Here is an 11,472-nt window from a genome sequence, read left to right on the forward strand (position 1 = left end):
TCTGTATGAGCATCAAAAAAGTAGGCTAATGCAGCTTTGCCTAAAATAAGTCATGTGTCATTTAAAGTGACAGTTCCCCAAAAATTAAAATTCTGTCATTAATTACTCATCCTCATGTCATTCCAAACCTGTAAGGCCACAAAATAAGATATTTTTGATGAAATCCAAGAGCTCTCTGACACGGAAGAGAGGAAATTGTTGAATAAAGTCACTATTTTTGTTGTCTTTGTGCACAAAAAGTACTATTTCAGCTTCAACATCACAACTGAACCACTGATGTCACATGGACTATTTTAACAATGTCTTTACTAGCTTTTTGGGCTTTGAACACATCAGTTGTGTTGCATGGTCAGAAAGCTCTCGGATTTCATCAAAAATGTCTTAATTTGTTTTCTGAGAAAGGTCTTACAGGTTTGAAACGACATGAGAGTGAGTAATTAATGACAGAAATTTCATTTTTGGATTAACTATCCCTTTAAGAATCATAAACTTTTGTTACACATTGCTTATTTCTGCAATAATCTTAAAGCCGATGGAAAATTCTGTCAGGTTTTTATCGAGGGAACCAGGCTGATGCAAACTTCTGGGTTGGCCTACAAAAATATATAATTATTGCATTACCTAATTATCTGTTAGAACTGTATAACATAGAGTTAGGGTATTTTTGTCTGCGTTAAACACCAAATGTCCATTTTAAAATGAAGTAGTAAGACTGTATAGTCACAATAGCTACTGTACTAGTATTGTGCATCATCATATCGTGCATGTTAGCATGCATGGATCACTGTTTCGACCAATCAACATCTAGAACCAGAACTGCTTGGAACAAAATACACATGACTGTCAATTTAGGAGCTGTGTGAATCCAGCTTCGGTTAGTGTTGGTATGTTTGTGTGTGAGAATGTTATGCATTTTTGTCTGTTTGGCTGGCATGGTGGGAGGAACACTGGGGGAGGGGTTTTGTTGCTGGGGATTTTCCCAGCGTAACACACACATGCCTGAAATCAAACAGAAGGTCTCAATCTTACAGTCATTCCATCTAGACACCTGCAGGCTCATCAAAAAGCTGCTGCCATCAATCATAACTTTGCATACGACAGATTTATGTCCAAAATCAGACCTTGCACAAATTTGTGTAGTTCATGGTTGAAACTCACACGTGAAGAATGTGTGTGTGAGTGATGCAGCTATTAAAAATAATTTTTCTGTCCATAAAAATCTTCAAACATTCAAATAAAGAGGCATTCCTGTACATTCACATAGCCACAGATTTATATACACCTATAAAGAGACAGACATTGCAGATGTACGATTTACTGCTTTGTTTGCTTGTGGCAAAAATGTAACTTATTTAAAAAGAGAGGACTCATTTATTAAATCTAGCCACAAATTAATAAATCATCTTAATTTGTGGCCACAGTATTTTTTTTCCCCATGTTAAGTTAGAACTTTGCTAGTTAGCGCACAGGCGAATACACACTTGCAGTACAGTTTGTACTGTTTCATACAGTGTGTGTCTTGATGATCTTGCTCTTTGAGACAGAGAGAGCTTTATCTGTGGCTGAATGTGAACTGCGCTCGCTAAAATATTTGAGATCTTTTAAGAGACTCAGAAGAGGTCAAAGGTTTTTTGGCTCTAACTTGCTATGGCACGGGTGAGTCACTTTTCAAACGCTGTTCCCAACCGAATCTAAAAACATCCTTGAAAAACATCCAGCCACAAATGAATTATCTGTATATAATTCAGATGTAAAGAAAAATGCAAATGATTTTATGTAGTATTATTCTTTGTGGTGGTGCTGCTTAAAATCGTAATATAGAATTAAAGCCAAGTTCGGGTTGTTTATATTTCTTTCCCGTCTGTGTGTTTACAGGCGGATCAGCAGAAGAGAAAGAAAAGAGGAATGAAAGGGAAAGAAGATGACTGAGTCCCATGAACCTTGAACTAGGAGGTGCATCATTGGTGATTCTTCTGGCCAAATTAATTTTGATAATTTCGATATCGAAATTAAATTGATATCGTCTCCATTTACTAGTTTCATTTGTAATCTTCACAATTCATAAACTTTCTCTTACTCAGAAGTTATTATTGTATTCTCTTGGTGTTACTTAAAGGAACAATTCCCCCCAAATTGTTCAATCTCCAGTGAAAAAGTAGTCATGCCTGAATCAAGGAATGGGATTGTGGACTGTATTGTGGACTGTATTGTGAAGTTAAAATGCCTTAATGATGGACTTGTTACTTAGTCATGTGGATTACTTGTGGTTTATTGTGATGTTTTTATCAGCTGTTTGGATTCTCATTCTGACGGCACCCATTCACTGCAGAGGATTCATTGGTGAGCAACAAATGTAAGCATTTTTATAGCAAATTTGCATTTGGTTACAGAATGTAACAAATTTTCTCTTTAAAATTCACTCTGAAATGTCGCATGAAAGTGGGTTATAAACAGCATAGATGTACAGTTGAGGTCAAAAGTTTTCATACACCTTGAAGAATGTGCAAAATGTCAATTATTTTACCAAAATAAGAGGAATCATACAAAATGCATATTATTTTTTTTTATTTAGTAATTACCTAAATTAAGATGTTTCACATAAGATGTTTACATATAGTCCACAAGAGAAAATAATATAATAATAATAATATGTTTTTTTGTTTAGTGATAGTTGTTTATGAGTCCCTTGTTTGTCCTGAATAGTTAAACTGCCTGCTGTTCTACAAATTCTTTGGTTTTCCAGCATTTTTGTGTATTTGAACTCTTTCCAACAATGACTTTATGATTTTCACACTGAGGACAACTGAGGGACTCATATGCAACTATTACAGAAGATTCAAACACTCACTGATGCTTCAGAAGGAAAAAACATGAATTAAGAGCGGGGGGGTTAAAAACTTTGAATTTGAAGATCAGGGTAATTTTTTTGTATTTTTGATAAAATCCATGAGCTTTCTGACCCTCAAAGACAGCAACACAACTGACACGCTAAAGGCCAAGAAAGGTAGTATGGACATTGTTGAAATAGTCCATGTGTCATCAGTGCTTCAACTGTAATGTTATTAAGAAATTGTTGAATAAAGTCGTTTTTTTGTTTTCTTAATGCACAGAAAGTATTCTCACAGCTTCATAACATTAAGGTTGAACTGCTGATGTCACATGGACTATTTTAACAATGTCCTTACTACCTTTATGTGCCTTGAACATGTCAGTTGCATTGCTGTCTGTGGAGGGTCAGAAAGCTCTTGGATTTCATCAAAAATATTTTAATCTGTGTTCTGACAATGAGGATGTTCAGAACATTTTCTAGTACAAAATCACAAAAGGTGCACAATTTAATATAATTTACTATTATATATATATATATATATTTTTACATTTCAATCTTTATTTAACAAAATGCTAATAAACAAAAATTCAACTTCAGCCATGTCCGGGTTGAACCCCACACCTGTATCTCTTCCATTAGGATTAAGTCTTTGAAAATATGAGGAGAGGCTAAATGTCATCTTCAATTGCACATAAAGCTCCTCGCTTCTCCAGAGGTGCATAATTCAACAACTTCTCAATGAGATTCACGTGAGCCAGAAGCATCCTGCGACAGCAGTATCTCTTCAAACCCAGAGCGTCAAAAGCATCACCTTCTGTATACTCTGCTTGAAGAAGACCTAAATACGCCTCCCATTTGTTCCCAACAGTCTTCCCACAGGTGAAGCAGCGAATGGGGATAATCATGGTGAAGGACGAGAGGCCAAAACAATCTCGAATGCTACATACGTTCCTCTTGCACCACTTAAAACAAACGCATTACAATGTACTATTATAATTAATCATTTATTACTGTACTCAATATTTGTGTGTGTTGTCTGTTTTTGTATGCTTAGAGTGTTTTATCATTAACTTAGCAACATGTTAATTATTGGAATCAGTTGTGAGTCAGCTCTTCCTTGCGCTGTTTCTGTTCTGAAACACAAATGAATTTGGCCGCATTGTCTGTTAAATAGTAGAGCAACTAATGTGTTATTATTTTGGACAGGTTGTGAGGAGGGTGTATTCTTCGGGGTGACCACCTCCCTGTAATGTGGAAAGATTCCTGTGACACTGCAGCATTGTATGTGCTGAGGAAGCACAGTTCAGGTTAGGCTATGGAAAACACCCTATTTGTCAGAGTTCGTTTGGTTTGAGAGGAGACGCGCACTCGCTCGGAACAAAGTCACCAACCCGGCCGGAAGAGCACAACAATAACATGTTGTTTGATGAGAGCAAATCAATGAATAATCCGTAGGCCCAATAGAAGACTCTTCATCTTAGCAGAGATGATGACAATTGGCCCATTCAAAATGCTCTACAGCGAAAGGTCCAATGCAGAGGAGTGACCATTTGTCATAACTCATTACTTCATCATGCTGTCAGTGAATAGTATGACTTATTATTTGATCTCTCTCATTCTCAGTCTTGTTTTCCATATCTGTTCTCTCATTTTAGAGCTGTCTTTCTTTTGCAGTGTGCAGTTTTGATTTGTTAAATTTGTAAAACATTTGAGAAATGATAATTTTAAAAATAATAGAGCTCAAAATAATTAAAAATAAATACACTATCAGTCAAAAGTTTTTGAACAGTAGGATTTTTGATGTTTTTTAAAGACGTCTCTTCTGCTCACCAACAAAACAGTAACATTTGGAAATATTTTTGCTATTTAAAATAACTGTTTTTTATTTGAATATATTTTAAATTTTAATTTATTTCTGTGATTTCAAAGCTGAATTTTTAGCATCATTACTCCAGTCACATGATCCTTCAGAAATCATTCTAATATTCTGATTGGCTGCTCAAAAACATTTATTATTATGTTTACCAGGGTTCTTTGATGAATAGAAAGTTCAAAATAAATACATTTATCTGAAATAGAAATCTTTATAAATTATAAATGTTTTTACTATCACTTTTGATAAATTTTAAGCATCCTTGTTAAATAAAAGTATTATTTCTATAATTTCCCTATAACTATGCTGACTCAATTATGCTATAATGTTACAAAAGCTTTTTTATTTCAGATAAATGCTGATCGTTTGGATCTTTCTATTCATTAAAGAATCCTGAAAAAAAATGTACTCAACTGTTTTAAATATTGATAATATTAATAATAATTACAACTAATAAATGTTTCTTGAAAAGCAAATCAGCATATTAGCATGATTTCTGAAGGATCATGTGACACTGAAGACTGGAGTAATGATGCTGATTTAGCTGATCAAATTTAGCTTTGATCACAGGAATAAATTACATTTTAAAATATATTCATATAGAAAACAGTTATTTTAAGTTGTAAAAATATTTCAAAATGTTACTGTTTTTGCTGTACTTTGGATCAAATAAATGCAGGCTTGGTGAGCAGAAGAGACTTAAAACATTACAAAACTTTGAAAAGTAGTGTATATACATTACTGCAAAGTTTAGGATAAGTATGATGTATTTATTTTTTAAATAAATTAATACTTTTATTCAGACTTTTTAAAATACTTTTATAGATTAGACTTCTTTTGAAGTACATCAGAGAATCCCAAAAGGGAAATGTGAATGTAAAAAAAATAATAATAAAAAATAAAAATAAAAATAAAAAATAAAAAGATGAATGAATGATTTCTGATGGATCATGTGACACTGAAGACTTAAGTAATGATGCTGAAATTTCATCTTTACATCACAGGAATAAATTACATTTTAAAATAAATATATAAAAAAGAGAAAACTATTTTTATTTGTAAAAATTTTTCACAGTATCACTGTTTTTACTGTTTTTTTAATCAAATAAATGCAGCAATGATAAGCATGTAAGACACTTCTTTCAAAAACATTTTAAACATTTTACAGACTCCAAACTTTTTATTAAGTAAAGTCTTAAAATAAGTTACTTTTTGAGGATTTTAAACAACTTCAGTTTCAGAGGAAGCTATACTTTGTGAGATTGTCTTTTGGTTTGGTGTTGCTGAAGGGTCATTGAAGCTTTAGTGATGGATCTGTGAGGAAACACTGATCTAGACTTCTGTACACTGTGTTCACTGGACTAGATAGAGTACTGAACTGCGTTTCTAATTGATCTGCCACACTCTCACAGTGAGTGAACACACCCATGAGTCTCAACAGCTGGCTTTGTGCTGTAATGGCTCTGCGGTTCTGAACAATAGTGTTCCTCTCCGGTCTTTATCCGGTTCATTGAGCCCTGCTGTTGCTCGTGTACAGCATCCTGTCCAGGAGCAAAGATGGTTATGACATCACAGCAAGACACAGCTCCAATCACAGTTATTACAATGCTAAATCATTTCAGCATAATGGCAAAAAAAAAAAAAATAAATAAAAAAAAGCTTTTTATCCAAATCGACCTATGGGGACAATTATTAGTGGTGCCAACTAAAGCAAAAATCACTATTACTACTAATTTTGCATTATACAGACTTCAGTTTTACACTACCTCAAATCGTTTCACCTGTTGATGTGAAAAACCAAGAGAAGAGCATTGGAGGTGAAAATGTTTTAGCACCAATTTAAAGTTAAAAACATCTTCATGATGGATTTGTTTATAAGAAACACACAGCTTTTTACTTCACAAGATGTTAAATGATAGACTCTTGTGCACGGGCGTAGAGTTTAGTAGGAACACTATAGGGAACACTATATGTCCCTACCATTATCCAGTGACCACTAAATTTTACCAACAATAATTTTGATCAGATGTTATCTTTGGAATGGAAATATTGATATTTTAATTGTAAACACTTTTTTCGCTTATTTCAATTAATGTTTTAAAACTAGTGAGTTAAGCCAGTAGCAGTACTGACAATGTAGACACGGCTGAAGGATTGAAAAGTGGTGGAACAGACAAACCGATTCAATCGGAGTCATTTACGCTGAAACCACTCCAGCTGATTCAAACTCGTGACTTCGATCATTCAGTTCAAGCGATTCACTAGCAAAAAACAGATCAAAAGCCATTAATTTTAGAATTTCCACATTGCTTGTAATGATTATAAAAGCACTTTTCATGAATTTAATGATTTGTAATATGCGCTCCAAATCCTGATCTGAAATGATGATTTGTGAATCATTATTCTAATCGTGACTTCGGAGTGTGGATCACAAATCATTTGATTTACAATGGAACTTCTGAGCAGGTTCACTATCATTTCACGAATTGAATGATTCATGATATGTGCTCCGAGACTTGATCTGAAATTATAATTTGTGAATCATTATTCTGATTAGGACTTCGGTGCATGGATTGCGAATCATTTGATTAAGATCAGGGGCTGGTTGCATAAAAGGTCTTTAAGACTGGTCATAATTTTTTTGAATTTTTTCAGTTTCATAAAAATGTAGATTAGTCTAAGATGAATCCAAAAAATAATTACCCTTTGGCTAACTGCTAACTGGTCAGACTAGTTCTTTAGACACTGTCTAGAGGCTAAGCACATAGAGGCTAAGTTTATGCAACTGGCCCTTGAACTTTGAAGCAGTCTGTGAATCTTTTAAATCAGATTGGTACTTTGGAGCACGGATCGCAAATCATTTAATTTAGATCAGGACTTTGGTGCAGGTTTGCGAATCATTTGATTCAGATCAGAACTTCGGTGCAGGTTTGCGAATCATTTGATTCAGATTGGGACTTTGGAGCGCGGATCACAAATCATTTGATTCAGATCAGGACTTTGATACAGGTTTGTGAATCATTTGATTCAGATCAGTACTTCGGTGCAGGTTCGCGAATAATTTGATTCAGATTGGTACTTTGGAGCGCGGATCACAAATCATTTGCTTCAGATCAGGACTTTGGTGCAAGTTTGCAAGCCATTTGATTCAGATCGGAACTACAGTGCAGGTTTGCGAATCAATTGATTCAGATCGGAACTTTGGTGCAGGTTCACAAATCATTTGATTCAGATTGAAACTTCGGTGCAGGTTTGCAAACCATTTGATTCAGATTGGAACTTTGGAACGCAGATCGCAAATCATTTGATTCAGATTGGTACTTTGGTGCAGGTTTACGAATCATTTGATTCAGATCGGAACTTCGGTGCAGGTTTGCGAATCATTTGATTCAGATTGGGACCTCAAGCGTGTATTGCGAATCTTTTAATACAGGACTTTAGTGCAGTTCTCTTTTTATTAAAAAGTAGAAAACGTAAAACCATTAATGCAGTGCAGCAAAGAAAAAAGAGCATAAGTAAAAGTAACCATGTTTTTTTTGTGTAACCATAGTTTTACTACAAATACCATGGTTAAAATATGGGTAGTGTAGCAAAACCATGGATAATTTGTGGTTAGCATGGCTTAACTATAGTAACCATGTTTTTTTTTAAATGTGAATAAAAGGGATGTGTTGCCAGGTTAACAACAACCAAAAAAAGTTCCCTCCAAAGCCAAAATCAAGCTTACACCCTTGCTTTTGTGAATTGTTTTGATTACTTGTGGATTATTGTGATGTTTTTATCAGCTGTTTGGACTCTTATTCTGACGGCACCCATTCACTGCAGAGGTGAGCAAGTAACACATTACTAAATTTCTCCAAATCTACTCCTTTGAAGAAACAAACTCATCTACATCTTGGATGGACCGAGGGTAAATAAATGTTTCATTTCTGGGTCTTTTAAAGTCACTCAGCAGTAATTTCTGCTGCAGTAGCATCGAAATCCAAAAATAATGATGTGAAATAGTCTTTAAAATGATCTGACAGAGTTCTAAACACCTTTCTGACAGAGAAATTCTGGTTTGAACCTCAGCATGTACAGAGAGACAGAAAGAGAAGTACATAATCATGAACAGACTTGAACAAATGGGTGCATATTACAGATGAAAGAAACCGAGGAATAGTGCAATATCAAAAGGATGAAAGGATGAGAGGGGGGCAGGGAGGAGGTGGAGAAGAAGAGAGGAAGTGGGAGACAAAGAAGTGGAAGGAGAAAGAAGTAGTGTGGGAGTTACAGCATGAGATGAATGGAGAATAAAAAGATGAACATTGCACAACTCTGTGAATAAAGAGTAGAACAGAACGGGGGCACAGATAAAAAATGAGAAATTGGATTAGTTGTGAGAGATTGTCCAGCCAGCCTTGTTCACATTTGACCTCTTGACCTGTCCTTTTCCTAATAAGTCAGATCATATCTGCTCACGCACGTGTCAGTGATAATTCTCTGTGCCAGTGCTCATTGTGATGTGATCTGACCACAGAGCTCTTTTGTTTGAGACCACTGGCAGCTGCCCACACATTTTTCTAGTAGACTCTGCTCATAAATGTGGTTTATTAACATCCTTTAAGTGCAAGTGTTTTTAAATACAGTACAAGAAAATACAATCTGAGTGCAGTTGATAAAAGTGCTATTTTGGTTTTTAAAGGTATTAAATCTGTACAATTCATGGACTTTTTTTCTCCTGTTTTTTTTTTTTTTTTTTTTTTTTTTTTGTTGCATTATACAACACGTTAGACAACACGTCATTGCATTTTTTAAACTTTTCAAAAGGGTCATGTTCAAATGCTTGATAGTAAACATTTATGTAAGAATTTCTTTAATGCATAAAGATTTGCATTAATTTATTATATAACAGAGCTATTCCTGTCACTTTCGGTTTAGGCTACCGACCTCTTGGTTTCATAACTTGGAAAGCCATTGTGCAAATCTAAAAGGTTGTAAGATTTAAAATAGCTTTGAAGAGTTTTGGTATTTAGACACACCTTTGGATTCCATTACCTTGGGCAATGCTGTGAAAACATTTAAAAGAGCCCTGGCCAAAGAGAATATGTCAACCGCCATTCCATTCATTCTATGCTAATGAAACCTTAACTTTTTTTTTTCTTTATGCATGGTTGACCTTTTTTTTTTTCAAAAGATGCAAACTACCTTATTTGCAATGAAAATAAAAGAACATGCCAAATGAAATGAGAACTTTAATATCTAAAGGCACTGCACAAAGGTATTCAGCTTTTAAAAAGGTTGAAAGAATAGTTCACCAAAAAAAAAAAAAAAAACCTAAAAATGCAGTCGTCCTCAAGCCATCCAATAAGAAGATGAGTTTTTTTTCATTGGATCAGGTTTGGAGTATTAGTACATCACTCACACACTGCATTGAATGCCATCAAAATGAGAGTCCAAACAGCTGATAAAAACATCACAATAATCCACAAATAATTCACATCAGTTCATCACTCCAGTCCATCAGTTAGAATCTAATATAATTCAATTTCTCCAAATCAGTTGCCATGAAGAGTAAAATCCATTTACAAGATTTGTAATGCTTTGTAAAGAAGTCTCTTCTGCTCACCAAGCCTGCATTTATTTGATCCAAAAAACAGAAAAAGCAGTAATATTCTGAAATATATTACTATTTAAATTAACAGTTTTTTATTTGAATATATTTTAAAATGTAATTTATTCCTGTGATCAAAGCTAAATTTTCAGCATCATTACTCCAGTCTTCAGTGTCACAAATCATTTTACTATGCTGATTTGCTGTTTGAGAAACATTTAATATTAATATTATTATTATTATAAATATTTAAAATAGCCGAGTACATTTTTTTCAGGATTCTTTGATGAATAGTAAGATTAAAAGATCAGCATTTATCTGAAATAAAAAGCTTTTGTAACATTATACGCTATACCATTCAAAAGCTTGGAATCTTTTTGGGAAAGAAATGATAGAAATTAATACTTTTATTTAGCAAAGTTTAAATTGCTTTAGTTTAAATGGATCAAAAGTGTTGATAAAGACATTTATAATGTTACAAAAGATTTCTATTTCAGGTAAATGCTGTTCTTCTGAACCTTCTATTCCTCAAACAAACCTGAAAAAATTCTACTCAGCTGTTTTCAATGTAATAATAATAAATAATAATAATAATAAATGTTTTTGAGCAGCAAATCAGAATATTAGAATGATTTCAGAAGGATCATGTGACTGGAGTAATGATGCTAAAAATTCAGCTCTGAAATCACAGGAATAAATTACATTTTTAAATATATTCAAATAGAAAACAGTTATTTTGAATAGTAAGAATGTTTAAACATTTTACTGTTTTTGCTGTACTTTGGATCAAATAAACGTAGGCTTGGTGAGCAGAAGAGACTTCTTAAAAAACATGAAAAATCTTTTGACTCATAGTGTACATCATTCATATTTTCATTTTCGGTTGAACTGTTCCATTAAAGCTTATTCTGACATGCAAGATGCAATTGCCACTGATGACAAAAAAGCAGTGCATGTTTGAATAAATATGCAAATGAGATTTGTGATCTAAGTTTTGGAGGAAAACTTCCATAGTGCATATTGTATAGCTGAAAGCTTTTTTGTATAGGAAAAAAACAACAGACATTTTAAAATAAATATGCATTTGCGTTCCACGTTAGAAAGAAAGCCAAAGCAACAACTGGAGGGTGAGACGTTGATAATATATTGCAATTGTACATTATATGTTCAGTGTCA

The 11,472-nt window shown here is 33.8% G+C and overlaps 1 protein-coding gene across 1 annotated transcript; it reads right to left on the bottom strand.

The window, feature by feature from the left end:
• Positions 1 to 3,432: 3,432 nt before the first annotated feature.
• On the bottom strand, positions 3,433 to 3,784 carry LOC127163315 (DNA-directed RNA polymerases I, II, and III subunit RPABC5-like). The gene has a single exon (XM_051106488.1). The coding sequence runs from the start codon at positions 3,733 to 3,735 to the stop codon at positions 3,499 to 3,501; it is 237 nt and encodes a 78-aa protein (XP_050962445.1). The 5' UTR covers positions 3,736 to 3,784; the 3' UTR covers positions 3,433 to 3,498.
• Positions 3,785 to 11,472: the final 7,688 nt, after the last annotated feature.

This window comes from Labeo rohita, chromosome 3 (assembly GCF_022985175.1).
Source record: "Labeo rohita strain BAU-BD-2019 chromosome 3, IGBB_LRoh.1.0, whole genome shotgun sequence".
Taxonomy (NCBI): Eukaryota; Metazoa; Chordata; class Actinopteri; order Cypriniformes; family Cyprinidae; genus Labeo; species Labeo rohita.